The 24510-nt window shown below is 49.6% G+C and overlaps 1 protein-coding gene across 1 annotated transcript in view; it reads left to right on the top strand.

Annotated features, from left to right (window-relative positions):
• MEGF9 (multiple EGF like domains 9) overlaps positions 1-24510 on the top strand; it is a 50765-nt gene that overhangs the window by 5506 nt on the left and 20749 nt on the right. The window contains exon 2 of the mRNA XM_086475830.1: positions 22812-23013. Within this exon, the coding sequence (XP_086331956.1) occupies positions 22812-23013 (202 nt within the window). The remainder of the gene's footprint in view (positions 1-22811; positions 23014-24510) is intronic.

Genomic DNA, 24510 nt, shown 5'->3' with positions numbered 1-24510 from the left:
CAATAGGTCTGCTACTGTCTGGTGTGTTGAAGTTCTTTATCTGGCTGCTCTTGGTAATACCCAAACACCAGTCTGTGGGGAGGCAAAGTTGCTGAAACACTGAATATAAAGTGGTTTGCCTGAAGCTGTGTGGTGGGCAGGAGGTGTCCCGGCCCCATTCCCCAATGCCAGTGGTCCTTTGGGCTCTGCAAGGGTACTTGTGGTTCCTGGGGGCTGGGCCAGTTGGGACAGCACCCGGTGGTCAGGGTGCTGGGGACAGATGGACTCTTGCAACACAGACTGGGGTTTGCATGGGGTGCAAAGGTTGTGCCTGTCCAAACAGCTGGGAAATGCATGGGCGAGCGTGGGATGGGTTTCCTGGCCAGTGGCTGGTTTTGCCCCTGGACCACCCTCCTGGGGCTGCCTGTTCCTGCACCTTGGCCTTGATCCTGGCCATGGCATGGCGTGGACCAGGCTTTGCCAGAGGGGAAAGTACCACTGCGATTAAGGAGCGATGGTGCTGGGCTGGCAGTGGAGCTCATCTTATGGGCTACACTGAGGTGTAACCTCAGAGGGTGAATAAGCCCATCGTGGGGGGGATTGTGGTCCTCGTGCTGCTCTGGTGCAGCCTTGGAGGTGGCTGCAGCATCTTGGGGTCTACCCAGATGGGTGATGGTGATGGTGGGCAACAAGTCTGTGCCCATCAGCTGTGTGCGGGCGAGCAGCACAAGGACAGGGACATCCAGGACTTCGCACACCCTGCGGCTGTGGGCAGAGGAGCACAGAACAAGCTGTCCCTGAGGAACAGAGGCCCCGGACATGAGTCTGCTGAAGTCAGGGGAAAGATTTCAGAGGTTTTTTGACAAGAGCCTGTGGCCTATAAATACGCTGGGCTAAGTCATTGTGCTGCTGCTAATATTTGCAGAGCTAAGGCCAGCTGACTGTCAGGAAGCACTGCTGCAGATCCGAGGTGCTCGCTGGTGCTTCCAAGAAGCAGCCAAGACCTTAGCAGTGGTGTGATGCATTTGCTATCCTTAGAAATAAAGTCATGCCTATGCCGGGTGCTGAAGGCAGGGAATTCTCTGCGGCTGTCTGGCTGGAAGGGAGGACTCCTGCTTTACCTCTGAGTAGTTAAAATAAAACAAACAAACAAAAAATGTTAAGGAGCTGGATTGCTGTGCAGCATCTAGACTGCACCTGAGACTTCACTGAGCTCTTAAATGAGGTTGCAGCAAGGGCTTGGGCTGGCTTCAGGGGTCCTGGCAGCCCACAGGCTTTGCTGCCCCAGCTTGTGCTGTGTGTCTGAGCTTAACAGGGCTGCTGTGTGCAGTGAGGCATCGCTGGGTGAGAGTAGGGGGCTGGGGGTGCAGAGTCTGGCACTTTATAATTGGTGGGGATATTAATATGTTTTATGAGCTAAAGGCCAGATTGCAGTCTAGCCATCTGCCCTGCCTTGGGGGGTCATGTGTCTCCACCACCCCGGGAGAACAGAACTGGTTGCAATTCAGTCTCATTAAACTGGCCAAAAATTGGGATTTCTGGTTCACAGGAAATTACTTGCTTTTTTAAATTTGACTTTTGGGTTGAGTCAGACTGAAATGAAATGGTTGTTCTTGGTTTGCTGCTGCTGCTACTTCCAGTAAGCTCGGGGGTCCTGGGCCTGAGGCTCCCATCAAATCTATGTTCTTGTTGTGCTTGGGGCTAAAGCCATCCCCAGTGTGGAGTTGGGGGCTCCTGGGTCCATTTTGGGGGTAAATGCTCCCAAAATGCCAGCAGGCTTGTCTGGAAGGATTTGTTATTGGATCAGAGCTTGTCAGTCTGGAAGCATTTTGAACAAGACATTCTGGACTTGGAATAATTGAACCTCATTTGTTTGGACAGAACTCTTTTTTTTTTTCCCTAATTCAGTAAGAAACATGGCAACAGTGTTGGTCCTGGCTCCTCCACAGCTGCCTCTCCTGGAGAAGCAGTGGAGGATGTCATCTCTTCTGATGGGGTCACTTGCTCCCCCCATGGCTCCTCTCCCTGCTTCTTCACAGCCGGGAACGCTGGAAAAATGGTCCAGCTTCTCCTATATCCCAACCAGTTGAGGTCCTGTAGCCGAGCAGGTCTGGGACAGCCTGGCTGGCTCCCCTTGTTTTCACCAGCTATTTAATAAAGACACTGAGTACAGAGGGGGGACGCTTGGCTCACGTGGTTTTTCTGGATTGCGCCTAGCTGCCTGGGAAGAATGGACCATCTAAACACGCTGCTGGAGCGCTAATCGGCCGGGGATGGTTTGAGCTGCCCAAAGCAGCTCTTTTGTTGGAGGCTGAATTCCTCCTCTGGCTGATGCTCATCCGGATCTTCCCATGCAAAATTCCTATTGCCCTTCGTCACATGAAATGCAGCGTGGTTGCGATGCCAGACAAGCTGCCAGCCCTTGTATTTGGCAATAGCTCTGCTTAACCCCCTTCAGTACTTCTGTTCCCCCCCCCAACTCTGGAAAAGATTTTTTTGGGGTCTCTGCTCCTGCTTTGTACACACACGGTTATTTCAGTAAATGAGGAGCTTCCCCAGAGCCGCATGAACTCGCGCAAAGCCTTCGTTTGGTCTTGTGCTGCTTAAAGCAGGATTTTTTTTTTTCTGAACACCTGCTGTATGAATTAAAATTTGCCTTGTAAATGTAACTGATTCAGACTGAGCATGAGATGGGTGTTTGCTTTTCGCCTGGAAAAAGAAAAAAGCAAAACCTGGAAGGTTTTTGTCTTCAGGCAGCTCGGCCTTGAAACCAGAGAAGCCCAAGTTGCTCTCTACCATTTTTAATTCAGTTGCCCCCTGTCCTTATAAGCCACCAGAAACATGACGAAGCAAGCATCTCTGCTATTTATAGCTCGTGCTGCTCCACATGCCTGTTTTAAAAATCAGCCAGTTAAATGGCTCTGCAGCCCTTCAGCGAAAGGCTTGATGAGACACGAGCGTCTTCTCTGCAGGGGTAGAGTGTGTGTTCAAAGGCCAGTGGTGGTGAGCCTTCGCCCTGAGCAGGCGGGATGGTTTCTCCTGGGCAAAGGGGAGCCCCTCCAATGCTGCCCTTGCTCTGGGGAAGGGCCTCTGGTTTAGTTGGCACCCCCAGGGTCACCCCTGCTCCTGCCATCACCAGCCAGCCTGGACGTGGGACTGGTGCCACTGGGGATGCTCCTGGTACGGTTGCTCCTACCACCTCTTCCCTGCACCGTGTCTCTTCAGGGAGTTATCACTAGACAAGATGCACATTGATATTCTTCACGCTTTTAACAAAAAAAGAAATTTTTTTGAGGCTGCATTAACCCTTTTTTTTTCCCCCCTTTGTGGCATCACCTCTGTATAATTAAGAGGTTGTGGTAACCTTTACCCGTTTAACTGGTCATGCCACTTCTCAGATGAATCTGCTTTATTCCTGGCAAATTATACTGTCGTAGTTTTCAGGCAGCCTTACTCTATTTTGACTGACTGGCTGACTATATTAACTGATAGTGCTGCTTGGGCTGCTTTGATCCTGTATTATTTATGGAAATGATGGCATATAACTCTGCGTGGCTGATTAATGCTGGATGTATTTTTAATGTGCTAGTTCTACTGTTTGATCTGTGCTAAATGATTATTCTCTGATGTGTTCCCGGGTTCATTTTGGTTCCTTATGAAAAGGATATTGAAATGGACTGTTTGTTTTGTTGCTTTTTTTCCCCAGTGGTCTCATCTTGTGCTGGTTTTTAAGCTTTCACAGATCGTTTTCCCAAGCATGGCTCTGCCGCTATCACATGGAGCATTTACACTTTATTGCTATTAATTTGAGTGTTTCATTGGTGGCATTACTCTAAATTCATTTCTGTGTGTGCGGTTGTTTGAAGCTTGGAGGAAGGTGGATTTAGAAATATTTAGGTGATGCTCAGTCCATCCTCATGTGCTGGATCTCAGCTTGGCTGTGGCTCAGGTCTAGCAACACCTGAATGAGAAACTGGTCTAAATTGGAGGGGGTATAATGAATATTTTTCTGTGGCCCGTCACAGGATGGCTGGGACTGGTCGATATTAAAAAAATGACTTTAATTGCTGGGAAGGTGTGTGCTCAACCCGCAGCTTCCTCCTCTGTGGTGTGAGATGTGTTTGGGAGGGACTGGTGGACGGAGGTGATCTTTCATCCCAGGAAATACCCGCCGCATCCTGTGGTGTGCACGGCATGTGCAGTGCTCCTGGCGCTGCTGTTGGGGAGGAAATCTGATGTCCTTCATCCCTTCTTCCAAAATCCTTCCACGTCGCCAGACATGGCCAACGGGGTGGAAACCATGAGGTTGTTCCAGGAGGGACCATCTGTGAGCTGGAGGATCAGCGTTTCCCTTCCCCAGGGGCAAAACAGAGTGGGGGAAGCTGATTTTTTTTTTTTTATTTCTTTCCCCCCTGCCTTTCATAACACCTGCTTATTTTTGTGGTACAGGCAAGAGTTGTCTCCTAACCCCTGCCCGCACCCAGTGTGTGGTCAGACACACCTTCTCCCTGGGCACACAGTGCTCCAGCAACAACACGTTTGTGAGGATGCTTTCATGAACAGTGCTGTACAGATGCAAAACCATGTTAAACCTTTAAAGGAAGGCTTTTTTTCCCCTGCCTCTGAACAGGGCTTTTTGTCAAGATCAGCAAAATATATATCTTTCTGCAAAAGATCTCTTTTCCTTTAATGGACTTTTCCATTGAAAACAGTTTAAACTTGACATTTTGTTCCTTCCCTCCGAATTTTTCAAAGCTCCTTGGTCCATGAGAACTTCAATAATTCCGTTTTCCTCCTGCCTTAGATTTCAAAGCAGATTATATATATAAAAAATGCATATCTATTATAATACAAATAATATTTTTATTTATTTTTTCCCATCAGCTATAACTCTTGCCTTTTGACACTGGGAACAAAGCAAACATTATAGATGGTTTTCTGGTGTTCTTCTCCTGCACCAAAACAGAGATGTGCTACTTTGAGCACTGCAACAAGCCAGTTATTTGGGGGGAAAATTGGGAGAGATGCACAGCATTGGGTGCCAAGGGAACAAGCAGAATTTTTAGATATGGCTCCTACAAGCAGAGTTGCTTCCCTGAAACACTTCTTGGTTGCAGACGTGTGAGTAATAGGGCCGAGGCACCTTCGAGGTGCTGCTGGATGGGGAAAGAGGGCACGGTGCCTTGTGCAATGCCTGAGGCTGGCAGAGGCTGCAGAAGGGGGGGGGTGGTGGTGTCATTTCCGTGCACCCCTTCCTACCCCAAACCGCAGCCTGATGGGTGTGGGGAGCGGGGCTGGGATGCAATTAGGACCCCAGGATATCCAGAGAAAGTGGAGAATCTGCTCCAGGTTGCTTATCAAAACAAAAGGCTTATCCGAATTAAAGTCGAGCACGCCGACCTGCCAGCTCTTGCCTAGGCTGGGTGTTTGCTCACTTTGTGCCAATACAGGAGGTGTCCTTGCCGGAGCCTCCCCAGCTCATGCTCTGCCCTCCCCTGCCGTGGCCAGTTGTTTTTTTTTCCCAGTCCCAGTTCTTGAGGGAGGATTTGGGGGGATTTGCCTTGTTTTTTAAGCTCCCCAGGTGACTTGGACACAAGCGCAGCCATCGCACCTCCTGGCACTCCCCTCCTGGCAAACGACTGTGGTGTGTTAAGATCTGTCTTACTGGGTTTGCCAGCAATGCACCCCCAATTCCTGGGCAGGGCTGAGGGTCCCCCCGTTTGGGTTGGGGGGGAGCCAGTGGGCTGCATGGCATCACCACGTCTTGCACAGCATCCCCTGCGCCACAGGGCCAGCTGGCGCGGGGAGCAGATGGGGAGGTGGAGCTGGGCTGCTCGGCCGGGTTTCAGGCTACGATAAAGCAAAGTGACGTAGAAAACTAAATACCTGTTATCAGAGAAAAGCAAACAGAGCCTCCACCTGCCTCCAGCCTTTCTCCCTTCAAGGGCAGGCTGCACGCCTGGCGTGTAGCTCCCTCTAAAAGATGTTTTATTATTAACATGCTTGCTTTGACTTGGCTGTGTTGTTGAGAAATCCAAGCTTGACTCCAGATAATGAATGACAAACATTTGTCTGGACTTAACTATTTTATTCTGAGCATTTGTTATTGCCTCCTGGAAGTTTACAGTAAGTTGTGGACGGCATGCCCTTTGACGTGGATTAGTGCTGACGCCTTGCAGTTGGATCTTCCCATCCTTTTCACATCTTGGTTGTTTCTTTTCAAGGGAGGTTTTTGTACATGTCTAATCCATTTAAAATGAAAAATAAACAAGAGATGGACTGAGCTCTGAAGGAGCAGTTGGGTATGAGGGCAGTGCTGGCTTCACTGCAGAAGACAGCAAGCTTTGGGGTGGGATGGAGGGAGAGGTAGTCCTGCTGAGCCCAGGAGAGAGCCTGTCCCCTCAGCACCCCAGTTTGGTGTTGGGAGTGCCTGGAGCAATGGCTGTCACCAATCTTTGGTTAGCAAGCCCCTTAAAAGCTTCCCAGTACGTGTGTAGATGGTGAGTTCAAGCTTGTGGGCTGGGGAGTCAGTGCTTTCCTCTCTCTGTTCCACCACCCATCGCTTTGTGATCCCTCTGAGGGTCATTCCTAGTGTCCACTGTCATGAACGTATGTGAGCTAGGTGGCCCTTGCCTTAGAGCTGATACCTCTCCCACCTATAGGCAGGTGTAATACCAGGTATTATTTAACAGTGTGTGCAATATTGGCCACATTGAAGTAGAGCCTCTCTGCACTGCCACGGTTGTCGGGTACTTGCAGCTCCCTTGTATTTGGTAGGATTTTGGATGCCTCTTTGCAGATGGGACTTGGATGCTCTTTTTGCAGGGTTTCTCTTCAGCAGTGGAGCTGGCAGAAGAGGAGGCACTGCTCCTCCTCCTGCAGTACCAAAGCAGTCATAAAACTCAAATTGGGAAATGGTCGGGATAGAAAAGTCAACAAATGTCTTCTAGCTGACCCACTGGCTACAGAGGAAACTGTGGTTTTTGAGCATCTCTTTGACTTGAATCAGGCTTGGTTTTGCCAGCCCAAGGCTGAGCGCGCTGCCTGTGCCGAGGGTAATTCCCCCTTGGTGCTGCCGTCCTGGTTGCAAGTGGTGGTGCTGTTGGGGGCTCGGCTCTGAGCCTGTGAATCAGCAGTTTGGGTTTAGCATCTTGGCTCGGACTTGGTGTTAGCTTAGTGCCGAAGCTGTGGGCGAGACGGGCAGCGCTGCGCAGGATGCCTGAAGCCCTCGTGCCTGGCTGCCTCCATCCTTCCCGTCACGCTTTTAAGGGTTTTGCCTATTTAAAGAGGATTTGTCTGTTCTGTGGGACAGGGCTGCTACCTGTTGTACTCCACTGGATGGCCCAGTGTTTATTGTGGAGGTTTCAGACAATTGGCTTAGACTTTAAGTCCCTGTTTATTTGCAGTTGCTGAACTTGTGCTGTTTAATGGAAACATTTTCCTTTTGAAGGTGAGCTATTGCTAGAAATAAATACAGGCAATACCTCGTGGCTGAGGCAGGAGCCAGGACTGGAAGGAGCTGCAGTGTCTGTCAGTGTCGGCAGCAGCACAGTGCTAAGGAGAGAGAAATTAAAAGCCGAAGTGCAGCTGTAATTGAAGTCATTAATCTGCTGCAGGGCTCGGGGGTTTACAGGGAAGGCGAGCGGGAGGCAGGGGCTGGCAGCTGCCCTCAGGAAGCCCTGGTGGGTGGACTCTGCCCCTGTGCTGTGTGCGTGGGGGATTTGTGCTCTCTAAATCTGCAGAGTTGATGGAGAAGGGTTTGGAGTGTAGCTTAGATGCACCGAGCTGTCCCCTGCTGGTGTCTGCTCCTGCTCTGCAGGTCCCCCAGCAGATGATAGCGGATCTGCTGCAGTTCTCCGTTTCCAGTGATAAGTGACAGCTTTCTCCATCCAGGTGTCTCTTTCTGTGATGTGCCCTGGCCCATATCAGTTCCCTCTTGGAAAGCTTAACTTCTCGTCCATGGATTTGCCAGCAATTTTTTTCTCGTTGCAGTATCTGCAACCCAGTTCAGCTGGTGCTGGATGAAAACAAGTTCTCAAAGGGGCAGTTAAAGTCACCCGATGTGAGCTGGTGGTAAATACAGCACTGTGTCTCATCAAAGTTTAGCAGGGCAAGTACAAGGCTGCCTTATTTTGTAAGGGAATAAAACTTATGGAGCAGGAAGCCCCTCTTTCCAGCTCAGAAGGCGTTTTCCTTGCTCTATCCCAGCAGCTCTCCCTGCTTGCAGCACGTTATAACTTACAACTCCTTGTCTGGCAAGACTTATGGTAACTCCAAATTAGCCCGTAGCGCTATGTCATCATAACCTTGAAACAGGACCCAAATGGCAAAACCTGCCCGAAACCAGTTGTGATTACTCATGCTTTGCGCTGTCCCTCTCTCCTGCTGGAGTTTCTGCTATGGTAATTCCACTTATTAAGCAAGGAGACAAAACACCTTTATTAAACTTGGAACCAGGCTCGGGAGCAGCAAGAGAACTGGGACTTGCTGGCTTCAGACTGTCAAAAGGTTTTCTTCTCTTCAAGTCCGCTTGCCATTCCTCTTCACAGCCTTTAAAGAGAATGAGAAAGGAAGAAAGATACTTTGCTGTTTGTGCTGAATAAAAGTCTGCTTTTAAATATGTTTATTTAGAGTAGGAAAAAAATTAGGAAAGTGTATTGGGAATGAATCCTGGGATGTTGGGAGGTTTGCTTCATCTCCAAGCTTGAAAATGCAATGAGTTGAGAAGGACAGGGGTCTTAACTCAAGTTCTGTAAAGCTTCTTTTTATTAACACTTTCAGTAAGTGTTTGTTGACGCCATGGATAAAAGAAGCCTTTGTCTGTGTCGGTCCTTGTGCTCCTCCAGTGGAGGAGCTGAATCTTAAAAGGAACTGCCCTGGGCACCTGCTGGGGTTACTGATGAAAGTTTTCATTCCAAATTTTCTCCACAGGCTTAAACATAAAATAGCTTAAAACGCTCTAAAGCAAGCCTGCCCTCTCGTCGTCCTTAAAAAAAGGCAAAAAAAGTTGTACAAATGCCTCTTGCTGCCCTGTGTGCAGAGCTGTGCGTGGTGGCCTCCTGCCCTGTGTCTATGGAGAGCATCACTTCATGCTAAAACAGCTGAGAAGACATGGGTGAGCCCCTTCAGCAGTTTTGTCTTGAAAGGCTTTAAAGAGAGTTGCTCCTGTTGCTGTTGGCTTTTGTTCATCTTAACTGCCATGGGAGGGAGGTCTGCTCTGGAGGAGCTGGGCACCGGGCGGAGAGGGGCTGTGGTGGTCCATCATGGAAGCACCCGTGCAGCCAGGGGATTATCTGGTGACATGGGGTGGGGGGACAGGTCAGCCTGGTCCTGTGATCCATGGGGTGCGTTGGAGGAGCGGGTCCTTCCCCAAGTTGGGGCTCAGGGTCTGACCTTGTTTCTTGTCTTGCAGCAATGTGAACCCCTTTGGTTCATCTTCCACTTCTTGTGGATGTCTGAAGTCTCCCTTTGAATGCATCTCTCATCTTGGGGAATTACAGAGCAGTTTAAAAAGCACTTGTGCTTGCTCAGAGAGACACCTGAGTGTGATACTTGTGCTGCCCCAAAAGGTGAAGACAACCTTCCAGAGGTTGTGCATGCCCCAAAGCTGGCTGGGTGGCCATGGCAGCTGTCTGAGGGAGCATCTGCTGCTTCCAGGAGATGTGGAGCGCTCTTCTGCCTCTCACTGTTGCCTTGCCAGAGGAGGATGCAGTTCCCAGCATTTTTATATTGAATTATGGATTAATTGCGTGCCTGTGCTGTTGCTGTTAGCATCTCCATGTTTTTGTTCTGTCTTCCCCTCCCAGTGTGACTGCTTTAAATGAGAGAGAAAGGAAGGATGACTTCTTACCACATCCATCCTGTGTTGGACAGAGCTTTGGTAACTCTGCCCGGTGTCAGTGGCGAGGGAAAGCTACAGCTCGCTCTGTACATCAGCAGAGCACCTGGTTACACCATGGCCACACCTAGTATAAAGAAATTGGGTTATGTCTTTGCTACACAAAAAAGATGCGTTTTGCAGTGAGATCAGCCATGTGTGTTCGCCACCTCACTGGGAAACCTCCCCAAAGGTCCAAGCTCTGTGATGTAGCTACATGGAGGGATGTTGGCTGTCACAGTCCCCAGCAGCTCGCCTCCCTTTGGCGCAGGGTTCAGCCACAGCAGCTGATGGTGCTGAAGCCGATGTGTTATCGCCTATTCTATGGTTTCTGTACGAAGCAAGAAATGGCTTTACAGCAGCCTGAACTTGGCCGTTCCCTTCTCTTCTCAAAGGCAGTGTGGGCACACCCATGGACCTGGGGCAGCGATGGCCCAGGACAGCAAACCCCACTCACCTGCACCCACGTAGCTCCCGGGGTGGGTAGTTCAGTGGGTGCTTGGCACCGAGCTGGGTCTAGGGTGCTCTGGAAGGAGGAGGTTGGAGGTCACGTCTGTTCATGCCGAAGCTGAATTTGACACTGAGAGCAGCACAAGGAGTTAATGGTGGTGATTCAGGAGAAGAGGAGCTACTGCATCTGCAGGCGCTGTCAGCAGGCAAGGTCCAGGGGGGAAAAGGCTTTGGAAGGCTGCACACCCTGCAGCAATGTATTTTGGTTTTAAGTAACTTAATTGTCAGACAAATGTGCAGGCAGGAGGCAGCTCCTGTAGCTGGGCAGATTAGTTCCTTGCAAGCTGGACAAAGTCCCTGCTTTGCAGCCTGTGCAGCTTCCCTGGGAGCGGAGCCCTGGCAGCCTGGGGTGGGATGAACAAGCAAGAACTACTGCATTTGTGCAAAAAAAAAAAAAAAAAAAGGCTCTTGGATAAAGAGGGGGAGGCAAGCCCTGGCTTTGTTAGTGGAGCAAAGGTGTCTTCCTCTGTGTGATTCAGCTGGAGTTTTGGGGTTGAAGATTTCCCTTTCTTGACTTGCAGTTTGTAACCGTCTTAGCAATGGAGGCACGGAGAGTGCAGGTCTGGTGATGCCTTCCTCAACTGCTATGTATTTAAAGTATCTGGTGGCTGTAATCTGCATCTTATCAGAATTCTTTGCAAGGAAGTTTTTATTTGTTAATTCAAGCAAGGAGAAATCACTTGTGGTGTTTAACTTCCCAGCATGCAGCTCTCCTGCTAGCAGGATGCTGCCTTAATGGGTCGTAATGTTCACTGGGTGATGGTCAGAGCTGGTAAAGTGAAGGGAAAGAAGGTGGTAAAGTCAGGCCAGGAGTTGTGTGCCAGCTTCAGAGGACCAGGGTGCTCGTGTTGGCACAGCAGGCATGCAGGGAAAAGGCAGAAGCATCCAGCAAGGACTCACTGTAAGTGTGGCTTGTCTTGCTACCATGCTGCTGTTGTGTGGGGCTGCCTTATCTGCAGTAGTAGCTGCTTTAAAAAAAAAAAGTCAAAATAAACAAATGCTACATCTTCTATGAATCTGTCAGATGAGCGTCCCATGTCCACCTGGGGAAGGGCAGCCTTGGTTTGCAGTTGTCAGTTGGGTTCCTGTGAGTGGTGGCAGCCATGGTGTGGTGAGTGCCTGCTGTGCTGGGGGAGCTGGGAGAAGCTGCTGGTCCATTAAGGGGTGGGTCATTGTCTGGGCGGAGGAGCAAGCCGGCAGCCTGTGGTGTGAGCCCATGGACTGGGCTCTTCAACCCTGCGCTGGCATAGTCTCTGCACCATGGCTGGTGGGTGAGCCTTGATGTGACATAAAGGAGCAAAGATAGAGAGCGCAGCTTTCAGATTTTCTATATTGCTACTCAAGTGTCAAAACTCCTGTATTCTGGGTCCTGTGTGGCCACCTGCATGAAGGTTTACCTTCATTGATGGCTCTTGGCAGTGAGAAAGTCCTCTCCTCTACTGCAGTGAACGAGAACAAGACCAGCTGTGATGGTTTAAGAAGTTTCCACTGCCTGTTCCCCATCCTCTGCTGGAGGCCTCTGCTTCTCAGCAGGAGACCCATTAGGTGCTGTGGGATGACGCTAATGGCTGTGCCCGCCATCCTGGGTGGGCAGCTGATGGATGGGAGCTTGTTAAAGATGCTTTTAATAAGGCAGAGCCCTTGGGAGCCTTGGCTGAGGACACCTGAGTGTTTTGCACTGATTTGTACCAGCATCAACAGCATCTGAATCAGTCACAACCAATTAATGCCAGAAGAAGGTGGCTTGAGGACGGAGCTCTCCCGTACAGACCCAGCAGCACCACGGGGCATTCAGCAGGGTCGGAGGGTTCCTGCTGTTTCAGCAGTTAGCGTAGCTGGGCACGAAGGCTAACGTGGCGTGCCAAATGCTGAGCTGAGCTTCCCAGTGTGTCTGGCCGGGCAGCGATCAGATGGTTTGGTGCAAGTTGTCTTTGTACTGGTGGAAGACGGGTGTTGCAGAACTGGTTTTCCCTTTCCTCCCTTCCACCAGCCTGCTGCCTTTTGCATTTTATATCCTGCTCTTTGCTTTTATATTTCTTTCCTGTTTGCTTTGCCTTGTTCAGCTGCTTTATCCCCTACGGCTCACCTTCCAGCAGCACCAGTTACAGTGCCGGAGGAGCCACCCAGTAGCACCTTGTTTCTGTTACCCCTTTTTAGTGGTGTGTGAGCCTGTTCCTGCAGGTGCCTGACCAGCACCCATGGGTTGGGTCAACTAATCCCTAGGAAAGGGGACAGAGGGGGGGGTTCTTAAACTCTGCACCTGGCTGTTACTGCTGCCTGACCTTGGCAGCCTGCAAAAGGTGTCAGGGAGTGTGCTGGTGCTGTCAGGGTGTGAATTGCTCGGGAGGGACATCTGCAACAGCTCGGCTGGGGAGGAGGAGGGTGGCTGTGCAGGCTGGGCTGTCCCGCTGGAGCATCTGCTCTCAGCCGGGCGGCTGCGAAGGAAGGTCTGTGGCCGTTGGACCGGCAGCGCCTCCGGCCGCAGCTGGGCAACTGGGTGCTGTCAAGTGCATCAGGACCAGAAAGTTTTGCTTTATCTCTACGGCAACAAGTTGGAGCAGCCGACCTGGCTGTTCTTTAAGCGAAAGGTGTTACCGTGCCCTGCCCGAGGTGTCACCTGGAGGAGTCTGCAGCTTGTCGCTGAGCGAGAAGGATGCACAAAAGCTTTGCTTTGCCCAGCTTTCAGTGAGGCGGCCTTTCCCTCCCCAGATGTCACGGCACATCAGCACATCTTGAGGCTGTACGGAGGGAGGCAGCTCTTGAAAGGTTTGGATGTTCACTGCATCTAAAAGTTTCTGGCTTTTGAAAGCTGAGGAAGGAATTCGGTACGTCCCTGGGACGTGGGCAAACCTCCTCCTGCACGGCTCTGAGCCTGGGCTGGTGTCACCTGCCAGTTTTGTCTCAGCAGAGTAACTTGGATTTTTCAAGCGCGTGCAAGCCTGTGCAGGAGCCTGGAGCTGGACTGGAGGAGCCAGCCTGAGCTAAAACCTGACCCCTTCGCTTGCCCAGGGAAGTACCAGCCCTGGCTGCGTGCTGGGAGCCTCGCTGGGGGAGCGGTAAACGCAGGGGTTCATTGGAGCTCATCTCCTAACCCCTGTTTTCGTGCTGGTTATTCATGCAACACAACTTTAGAGCCCAAATGCAAACAGTTAAAAGGATGATTCTTGCTCACAGTTTTTCTCTGCAGCGGCTTTAAAGCTCCTGTATAAATTAACACTTTCGTTCATTAGCTGCAATTCCCCAAAGCACCGAGCAAAGTTTGTGACTTTAATTACTTTTCGCAGGGATCTGAGCACACGGAGACTTAAACAGATGATTATAGCTCATATTATTCATACAGCTTTTTTTAATCCCTTTCTCTGCTAGGACACGGTCGATAGATACTAAAATTGAAGTTCGCTAATAAATTCCCAGCCCTGTCCCGTGTGAGGTGGCTTGATCTTCGCACAGAAGCATTTTGCTGACAAAAACATTAAATTTCCTGGGAGGTGCTGCAGAAAGTGCGGCTGTAAGGAGGGTATGAGCTGCCAGGGTTGCTGTGGGCTGTTGTGGAGGTATTTGCCAAAGTTAAATTTCATCCTGTTTGTCTCTAAGCCCCGAGCTGGGCTGGCTGTGTCACACACTGGGTGGTAAAAAATACGGAGATTTTTCAAACAGAAACATGGAATATTTATATGGTTGCAGATGTTTGTGGAAATATTAGTGGGAAAATCTAACCAACTAAAGTAAAATGCCAACAAAACTATTTTCAAATTAATTAAAAGGCTTGGATCCATTTTTTAACTGTTGATATTTTAATCCTCAAGCATTTATTTGGTCTATTTGAAGTTACTGTAGCTTCTTATATCGTAAACTTTTGGGGCCACATTCTTCTTTGCACACATTCTGCTTAGTAAGAGACCCGAAGGGTTTGTCTGCATATGAAAGTTATTGTTATATAGGAGTAATTCTTTATCTGCAGCTGTGTAATCCCTCCTGTGCAGCTTTCTGCCTTATAACCTGGTTCTTAATAACTACTGGACCATTCCTGCTTCTCCTGACATCATCTTGTCTCATCGATGGGATCTCCTCTGGTATTTTGCCCTGCTCTGAGCCCCGGTGGTGCCACGAGCCGGGGATCTCCCAGTGCAGGAGGAATACAAGGTTAATGAGAATCCATCTTTTATTTTTTTTTGCTAACGTTTACAGGATTTGATCCTTTAGTCTCCCGAGACAGCTGTACACCTGTGAGTCTGCCTTCTCTGATGCACGTTTACTGGGGAATGAGCTGGTTCAAAGCTCGCTGCACAGGTTGATAACTTGTTTAGCATCAAAAATGAAGGGAAAGCAACAAAATTGCTCAGTGCTTGCACTGCACGGAGGAGCTTTCAGGAAACCCTCAGAAACCAAATATGTGTGTGTTTGACTGCAGGTGCAGGGAAGGAATGAAAATAACTAATCCCAGGAGCGAGCAGCCTTTGCATTTGTTTAAGGCCTGAGAGTCCTGGCTGTGGGTTAGCTGAAGGAGAGGAGCTAAGGTGGGGTTTTGCTCACGTTGGGTAGGAGGGCTGTGGAGTGGGGAGTGATGCTGTGTCCCCTTGAAAACGCGGAGAGAAGGCAGAGGGGTGAGGTGGTGTGGGCTGAGCTTGGGTTTGGCTGAAACCCCAAGTCTCCCTGTTTCACGCCAATGAAAAGTGCTTGTGTGGCTGCTGGTGACCCCGAGAGGTGGGACCTTGGCTTTGTACTTCTTTCCAAGTGATAAGAGATTTAATTTGATTTCATTTTCCTCAACAAGTATGTTTAATCTTTTAATGATATTACAAGTGATGTGTAAGCATTGAGAAATGCTTGTCTTTTCCACCCTGTTGACCCATACAATCCTTTTATGGAACAGCACAAGTGACTTGTATAAAGCTCTTAACAGCATTAATGTGAACGATGCTGTTCCCTTCACCAGCAGCATGCCCGACTCTGCAGTGCCCTGAGCTTGATGGAGTCTGCAAGTGCCCTGCATCTGATGTACTCAGTAATGAATGCAAAATAACAGAAGATGCTTCTATATGTATATGCAATTTTTTTGAAGTAGGCAGATATCTTCTTCCTACCACTTTGGCTTTGCATTGTAGCCTCCAGTGGGGGTAAATTACAGGTCTGAGCACTTTAATGCACCTTCGTAATACAAGAGTTGGCTATTATTTTGTGCTGAGTGCTGTCCAGATGCGAATGAATCCTAGGACTTGGCAGCACACCTCTCCTTAAGAACTTACAGTGCATCAGCTGCTCTCTGATCCTGTTCTTGCAGGAGCTCTTAGCCCATGGCAGATGTTCCTCCGCTCCCTGTGGGAGAGCCCAACCAGCCTCTGCCCTTTCAGATCTGCTGCAGACCATGGGGTGAAGGCAGGCTGCCTGCCACGGTTGGAGGCAACAGCATCCTTACACTGGGGTAACAGTTCATGCATTCACCGTGTCAGCTTGGTTGCACCCAGCTACCCAAGTGAGGAGCATGCAAAAACCAGTCCAGGGCAAGAGTTGACCATACTGAGATGGTGGCATCAGATGTGGAAGGGACAGGCTGGAGCTCAGTAAACTGCTTTACAAGGGCTGAGTTAAATAGGACCTTCTCTTTAAGCAGATGGCAGCTTGTGGCGAGGCTCAGAGATGCTCTTGTTGTCCTGTATCCCGTGCTCAGACAGCACTGTCCTGACCTCCGTCCTGTTGCTGGGAGAGGTTTAACCCACCGGTGGATCGTACTGATGGGATGAAGTATCTTCTCGGGGGGGAAGGGAAGGAGCAGTGGTGCAGCACAGCTGCACCTTTGGCTGTAGTAATAAAAGATTCCCCGTGGAAATAGCTGTGTCTGACCCTTTAGGGGGGATTTGTGTGTTTGGGCGGCGGACTGGAGCTGCAACCATCCCCGAGCAGTGGAAAAGGGGAGAAAATCAAAACTGCCAGGCTGGGTCTGAGCAAAGCTTTGCCCATCCAAGACTGGCCAGAAGATGCCAAGAGGACAGGGCATAATCCTGATTTTTTTGCAGCCAGTGTTTCGGAGACTTTCTCATCAGGATCCTTCCTCCAGATCTGTGTTTAACAGCTACCAGCAGACCTGTCCTCTGTGAGCTTATCCAGGTCCTCCTTTGAAGCCATAGGTATTTCTGGCTCCCAGAACATCACCTGACAATGAGTGCCGCAATTTAATTACAAGGGGAAAGGAAATGGCCTTGGATAGATTTTTAAACCTGCTGCCTGATCCTTTTATTCCTGTGTTGTCAAATGGTGCCTGCAGAGGTATTGAGAAGGGGAAATGAAGGAAAAGGGAGAGAAGGTAGGGTGTGAATTTGGGAAGAAAGTATAGGGAGAGGGGGGGGAAACTGCTAAATTAATACCAAAATGGAGCCTTTCCAGGAATGGGCTGCTGTTGTGAATAGCCTAGCTTCATCCCCTCTGTGCAAACGAATGGGATATTGAGTTGGTGCTGTTCTACTGCTTGGGAAGTCAGACTGGTGTGAAGTGAGATTATGTTGGTGTAAACCCAGTGTAATTGCAAGCGTTTGGTACTCAAGAAGTGAGTGCCTCCAGCCTCGGACTGGTAGGGCTTTTGGGCTGCTCGCCTTGTGCAGGGGGGCACTGAGGGTGCAGATGATGGAGGGAGGAGGTGAGGGCATCTCGCTTTGCCTCTGCCAACAAATGGCAGGAGGTGCTCCAAGCCTGGCATCGTTACTGCTGTTTTAAATCCAGCAGGACACCGATGGGGTGTTTGGGAGGTGAGGTTCTCTGAGCTCTGTGTTTGCGTGGTTCACACGAGGCTGTTGGCTTCAGCCCTGGGGCACTGCGCTGCAGAAACCACACTGGGGCTGCACCTCTGGCTCCCAGCACTGCCAGGGCAATACTAGTACCCAAAAACCTAACAGTACCTGCAGGTTATGTATATTTAAGTCTAGAGAATAGAAAATGGCTGTCTCCCTGGGGATGGTTTTGAAGCAGGACAATAAACAGCATCCCTGGCACTTCACAGCTCACTCTTTCAGCTGCACATTCTTCTAACAAAAAATGTGCATCCTGGGTTTTCCATTTCACTCCCAGTGAGCAGGTGGCTTTGTTTAGGATTTACACTCTTTCAGGATGTCCCCAGCAAATGTGGTTTCATATGGACATCTTCATGCATTTCATAGCGTTTTCTTCTTTTGCCATTTGTAAATATTTCACCTGTATTTAAATTATTCATTCATTAAGTGGCTTGGATGGGAGAAGTAATCATGCTTAAAATATGTGCAAAGACTTAAAACACTGCAAATCTGAACAGATGTGAAAAAATAATTTGAGAAATTATTTTTACACCAGAATGAGCCCTCCTTGAGTACCAGGAGGGGATGGGAGATGCAGGGATATGGTGTCGTGCCAGACCTGGCTCAGGCTGGGATGTTGTTGGAGTTTGCAGGGTAAAGCTTTGGGGGTTGGATTTGGAAAATGAGGTCCCTACTGGGGATTGTGGGCTGGGGGCACTGGCGCTGGGCACTGCTGAGCTCGGGGAGCCAGTGGCTGTGTGGAGGGTCGCAGGGCACTGCGCTCCCTGGGTTCTGCAAACCTGGCACGTTCTTGGTGGTGTTGGTGCTGATTACAGCCACGGCTTGTATCCAGTACAATAAAAACCAGAAATAACTATTCTCCAGTTTATTAGTAACCTATGACTTTTGCATAATTAATCAATTCAGGGTGGCAGCTAACTGAAACTGCATATTAAATCTGTGTCTCCTGTACAGCGGTGTGTCCCTTGCTGTAGCAAACTGTAACCTTATTTTTCACTCCACCTGCCTCTAAACAATGAAAAGTAAAGGTAAAATGCTGCTCATGAAGGGAGCGGTGTTTGCTTGGGTTTTTTTTTGCTTGAAGGAGTAACGTGTGGCAGTGATACACACTTTTATAGTGCCTATATTCCTGAATCTCGAAACATCATTGGGCTGTTAATTAAAGCCTGTCAACACCTTCACAAGCAAAGGTGGTGGCTTTTATCAGTGATAGCCAAGTACTTTGAGCTGTTGCATGGTGCTTTTTGGGGAGGGAAGGGAAACCGCAATGATTTAGAAATGGGAAACAAGAGGCAGAGATGAGCAGGGCTTGGAGGCCCTGAGAGAGGCAAGTGAAAACCCTGTGGATGGGGAAACTGAGGCAAAGCAAGAGTGACTGACTATAGCAAGTTGGGGAGAGCCAGGAGTTGGAGCTGGAACCAGTGCCCCATCCCTGAGAGGTCTTTGCTCTTGGCTTCCGTTGCTGATGGTGTTATCCCAACCTCAACACAATCCCTCCAGCTGCGGCTGAGCAGCCCTATGTGAGGCAGCTCTGGGGTTCATCCTCCTGTATTCATTCCTTTGTGTTTGCAAAAGCTCTCGGTAAGGTGGTTTTGAAGGTTACCTTCAAAAGCAAAACATTTGCTTGAGAAATCTGAATAAAGGCTCCAAAAACCCTGGCGCTCTCTGGCTAGGAACCAGGATAATGTTCCCTGATCGTCTTCCGTAGTGCTCATCATCTTTGCTGTGTTCCCAGAGTCTAACGTAGATGTTTGTTATCGCTTTCCTTTTCTGGCTGTGGACTATTCTCACCTTTTTGAACCCGTCTGCTATTGGGACAACAAAGTGTGTTTTAAATTAAGCCTCGGGTTTTCATAGTCTGGTACATCATCATGTCAAACCTTGACGCTGCGCTAGGCAGTAGGTTTTAATGCTGCTGTCTGATTCTCCTCCGCTGCCGACCAAAGGGGCTTTAGGGCATTTTTGGGTTGCATCAGCCAGGCGGATGCACAAGCCACGCTGGGTGCAATAAGGGTGGCTTGGGGGCGGGTGGGGGGGACACGATGTGTGATGCTGCTCCCCTGAACTGCGCCGTTGTCCCTCCCCAGAAATCTCTGTGGTGGTTTGGGGGAGGCAGGGCCCACAGGGAAATGATCCTTTTGGGAGGGGTCTTCTGTATCTGCCCCGTTGTGCCTTATCACGCACTCGGGGGTGGCTTTGCAGCAGGCGGGCTCAGCTCTGCGCCCCTGTCAGCAAGAGAACCAGCCCTCCCCCATTGCTGCCGAGGCAGCTGGAGCCGGCACTCCACCAGCCTGCGAACAAAAAGCTGCTTTTGGCCTGTGTTATTTTGGATTATTGCAGCATTTCTCACTCTCCTGGGGAACCGGTGTAGGCAGAGCTGGTGGTGTCTGCGTTGCCATTGAGTTCGGCTGCTGAGGCTGAGCTGCCTCTGGGTTTTGACCTGACTTGGTGCAATTTTGATGGGCAAAGACCCGCAGGAAAAAGAAAAAGGCACTGGGAAGCTGCTGCGTGTGTGTGTTTGGAAAGCATATGGCTTTCCAAAAGTGTCTCAGCGCACAAACAGCCCTGCTGTTGGAAGGAAAACCTGGTTTGGTAGTTGGTGCTATTGCCAAAATCAACCCAAAGTCGGCTGCTTTTTCCAGCAAGGCTGTTTGTGTTTGCATCCCTCAGATAAGGCAGTGGGGCCTGGCTGGATCCCGCCTTCGCCTCCCACTGCTGCCCAGCATGTGTGGGGCTGCTGTCAGTAGCAATGACATTCACAGCGAGTTGCACCGTGGTTTGGCGATGGCCGGACCCTTCTGATGGATGACTGAGGTCCTTTGATAAAGGGCTAAAGAAATGAGAGGCTCTTGACAGTATATACAGCTCCTCTTCTCTGGTTTCTGTTTTTTCCTGTTTTGCCATGGCTGATTTTCTTGGAAGGTAATATGCTGTCAACATGAGTTTTCCCCTCTCCTGTCAGTATAATATGTTTGGGGACAGCCCTCGTTTTTCCCCTAGTGCAACCAGGGCCACAAAACCAAGTCCATTAAGCTACTACAGCACAGCCCTGTCTCACTAAGGGCCGTTCAGGCTCTCACAGGCTATTTAATTTTCCCAGCAATGTGCCCAGGTACTGGCTGTGCCTGTATGTTCTTTAGGGCTCTGGTGGCTCCTGGTGAGCCATGTCCACTGGCACTGGTTTGCTGGATGGAGAGGGCAGGATCAGGGCAGTGCTTACGGGTCATCCCCATCAGCATGAAGGAACTCTTTCCCATCGCACACATGCCAGCAGGACGGCAGAATTTTGAATGGGAATTTGACTTATAGCATCCGTGGCTTTCCAGATGAAGAAGCTCAGCTCTCGGTGCTGCTGGAGCATCGGGATGGACTCGGCGTGCAGCCAGTGGTGGCTCTGGCTGCGATGCTCCTGCAGCACGAAGGTGGTCTCCATGCAGAGCAGCTCATCGCTGCCGTGCTGGAACTGCTCTCTCGGTGCATCACATTGCCGTTAGAACTGATACAGTGCTTGTTTTCTTCAAGTCTAGCAGGTCTAATGGCATTGCACATAATGAGCTTTGAAAGGCAAACTTGTTTTGATGCATGTTTGACAAACTCCAAAGTGCTTTTGCTTAAGAAGTTTTTGTGGCTTGCGTTGGCTGGGAGAAGCCCAAGTGCCCAAATCCATAAGGTTCCACTTGGATAATTGAGATGGGAATTTGGTTCATTATGTGAAGAGGCTGCTGAAGTGGATAATTGCAGATCTTGAGGCATTTGTCCTATTTGCTAGTTCAGATTGAAGAAAATTTAGGTGCGATTTCACAGGTGTATAGGTACACGATGACTTCTGTGGGGATACCGTGCATGTATTGATAGAGCAACAAAGCTAAATAACTCACATTTCTGTGTGTGCTGGAAGAAAACTGATGAAAAATAAAAGCACCGGGAGCTATTTAACAGCCAGGTGCTGCAGCCTGACTGTTGGTTAGAGGGGTCCTGCAGCTTCTGCATGGTCCCTCTTTGGGGAGAGGGGGATCCTTCCTCCCACTTGGCTCATGTGTTCCTTGAAAAGTCACTTATTTTTGTGGTTCTATGTTCATTTAGTGCTCTATAATCTGCCTTCCCATTCGGCTGCAGTCCACCGGCGAACATGCCCAGTGCGAGGGCTGCTCCCCAGAAAGGACGGACACTGGGGAGCCGTTACAATGCTGCTGTGATGCGGGAGACCGTGTAGCTTGTGTTTCCAAAGATACTGTGAGGTCTTCAGTGTGGTCCAGTTGGAGCAGATTACTTACATATTCATAAATTAATTTTTATTCACTCAGTAGGTTTTAAGCGTGGTTCGATCCAGGCTGAGGCCTTTTCCATTGGATTGGAGCACAAGTGTATGACATAAATGTTAAATTAATCTGAAATGCTCGTGCTGACATAGATCGTTAGTGTTGGGTCTTCTTGACATGCTTGGAGCTTTGTTTAAGTCAAGTTTTCTTGGGATGGGGACCTGGCTTCTACCCTTTCCGTGAAGTGCCCTGAATACTGGCTTTTCTCAGGGAATAACAAATACCAGTGGTTGCGTAAAGCCCCTGATGCTTTATGCACTATATCTGCAAATAATCCTTGTTTATAATTCAGTCTTGGCAGAAAAAGACTTTAAATTATTAAGGCACTAAATATTTAGCTATGAAGGAATGGAGATAAAGCTCTTGGCAGAAACAAATTGCTGGGGAGAGGCTGTTCTCTTCAGTGCGTTTGGTGCTGCAAACGCACTGAAGAGGTGGTATTATGAGAAATAATGTGCGGAGGGACTGGGAATTCATCACTTGATCAAAAGATTTGCTTCTGTCTTAAAAAAGCATCTGCTCAGTGCATCCTTTCCATATCCCTTTTAAATAAGGGATGTCTCCAAAGGACACGTTTGGGTTCCTGAGCCATCCCCACTCACCACGGGGTCAGAGGTGGGGTTTAGGTAGCGAAGGGCAGCAGCCAGGAGGTCTCTGTCCTGCCCCCAGCTCTGCCACCCCAGTTTTTAAATCTGTTTTCCCGTGCTCCCCTGAGAGCAGATTTTCAGTGGGGACCCCTGACATCGGCCCAAATGCCTGCAGCTCCTCCACTCCCCCAGCTCCTGGTCGGGGGATTCTGCCTCCATCCTTCAGGAGTGGGAGATGCTGGTGCCAGTTCGTCATGGAGGTGTGTTGTGTATGTCCCATGTCGTAAGGACCAGCTCGTGAGTAAATCAGGGGTGTTCCACTGGTGTGAAATGGTGGATCTTATAATTAGTGATTTTGCCACCTATTGCTGATTTTATCCTAATATGATGACAGTGAGCACTTGTCAGCTCCTGGAGTCGCGTAACCAAACCACCATGAGTGTGTGTGTGTATATGCACACAGACACTATATACAGCTACAGATGTACGTATTTAAGTAGTTATACCCCCATCTTCTCGCTCTCTTTTGGAGTCAGATTTGAAACTTGAACCATAGGCGTTCAAACCATGGGGTGCTCCCAACATTTTTTTTTTAATCATCTCAACAATTTAAATCAAATATCATCCTTATAGTGACGATGCTTCCAACCTGGGGGGAGCAAAAGGAGGGCAGCTGAGCTGACAGTGCCCCCGCTCGGGGTCTTGCCCAGCACCGTGCCCCCAGCACCCCGGTTTCAGCTTCTCTTTCCTCTTGCAGGAGACCTGTGCAACTGCAGCGCCGTGGGGAGCGCCAGCGCGGCCGAATGCAACGGCACGACGGGGCAGTGCCCCTGCCTCGAAGGCTACGCGGGGCTGCAGTGCGAGAGCTGCGCCCAGGGGTTCTACCTGGAGCAGAGGAGCCAGCGGTGCCGTCCCTGTGGCTGCAGCCCCAGCGGCTCCAGCAGCACCCAGTGTGATGAGTGAGTAAGGCGGTGTTTCGCTGAGCCTCGCGGGGTTACGGGGGGTCGGGTGCGTGACGTTGGGAGATTTGGGGGTGTTTTGGGATTTGGGGTGCAGATGAGGCAAGAATGGATCTTGTCATCTGGTGCTAGTATTTTTTAAAAACAAAAAAAGGAAGAAAAAAGAAAAGAAAAAGCAGGAAGGAAGCTGGCCTTATAAAAATTCATGAAGCGTATTTTTCCTCTCTTTCAAGATCTGGATTATAAAAATACCCATAGCTGTGGCAAAAGCCCCGGCAACCCACAAGGGAGTGAACTTGCATTTCTGAGTTGTACGGAAGCAGAACCTCTCCTCTAATGCCTTGTGCATCCGTTAGTCCCTATCAGGCAGGACTGCCTTCATGCCTGAGCTCAGGAGGGGAGCGGAGGAGCTTTGGAGAGGTTTGTTTTCCAAAGGGATGTTTGTTACGCCAGGGGCAGGCGAAGCTTTCTTCTCTGCCCTTGCCTTGCCTGGTGTTTAACCCTGCCAGCTCCTCTCCTTTGCTGTGTTAAGAAAGTTGCCGTAGCTGATGCTTTGAGCACTTGTGTGATGAACGTGTTCCTCTTCATTCTACCTTACCCACCCTCACATCTTGCCTTTTAAAAGCCAGCACGCAATTATTCTTTTTTCCAACCAGTGATCTGTCAGTCATAAAAGATTTGTTGCTGAGTTGAGGGTGTCTCTGTGCTCCTGCAAAGAACGGTCTGAGCAGCACCCTGACCCTTTGGGTCCCCTGCTCGTGCTCACGGGGCTGCAAGTTGCAAGGTCTCTCCTTGGAGGAGACCCCCCCCGCAACAAACCACCCTGTAGCGACTTCCAGCCTTCCCGGGCTCCCTTCTCCTGCTGCCACCAGAAAGTTGGCAGCAAAGGTGTTCTTGAAGCCCCTGACCCTTCTCCTGGTCCCCGCAAGGGAAGCGATACCTGTGTGTGGATGCAGTGGGCTGCTGCTGTGCTGGTTGCCTTGTGCTGGCGTCAGCCTTGTTGTCTTTTAGGGTTTGGTCCAGGCTCAGTGTGTGTTGAACACCTGCACTTCCCTGCCAAGGCTGGGGCTGAGTCAGAATTGAAATGTTCTGCAGGGACATGCTCTTTGTAATTATTTAATACATTTTTTGTTCCAAACATCCAAACCCCTTGTTGATGTCCTCCCTTTTTGTTTCAATGCATTTTTGTGTTTGCATAAGCTCTGTGAAAAATCAGAACTTAAAAGCAATGCTCCAGTTGGCTAGAGTGACCTTCTTACTAAAAAAGGTGATTCTTGGGGGTGGAGAGTGTAGAGTTTTTCACTTGTTTTTTTTTTTTTTTAGTGGTTGTTTGTTTTAGGTATGGGAAGATGTGTCCTGAAGCATCAGGGTTTGCCACAGACTGGAAAATCTGAGCTTGGTCAGATCTACTGGAAAGGCAAATTGGGCAGAAAGGCAGATGGGGCAAATCCTATCTTTGAGGGCTGGGAGAGGAGGGAGGTGCTACTGGAGCAGCTG

Source organism: Leptosomus discolor, chromosome 19, assembly GCF_034619465.1.
Source record: "Leptosomus discolor isolate bLepDis1 chromosome 19, bLepDis1.hap2, whole genome shotgun sequence".
Lineage (NCBI taxonomy): Eukaryota > Metazoa > Chordata > Aves > Leptosomiformes > Leptosomidae > Leptosomus > Leptosomus discolor.
This window is presented reverse-complemented; position numbering and strand designations above follow the sequence as displayed.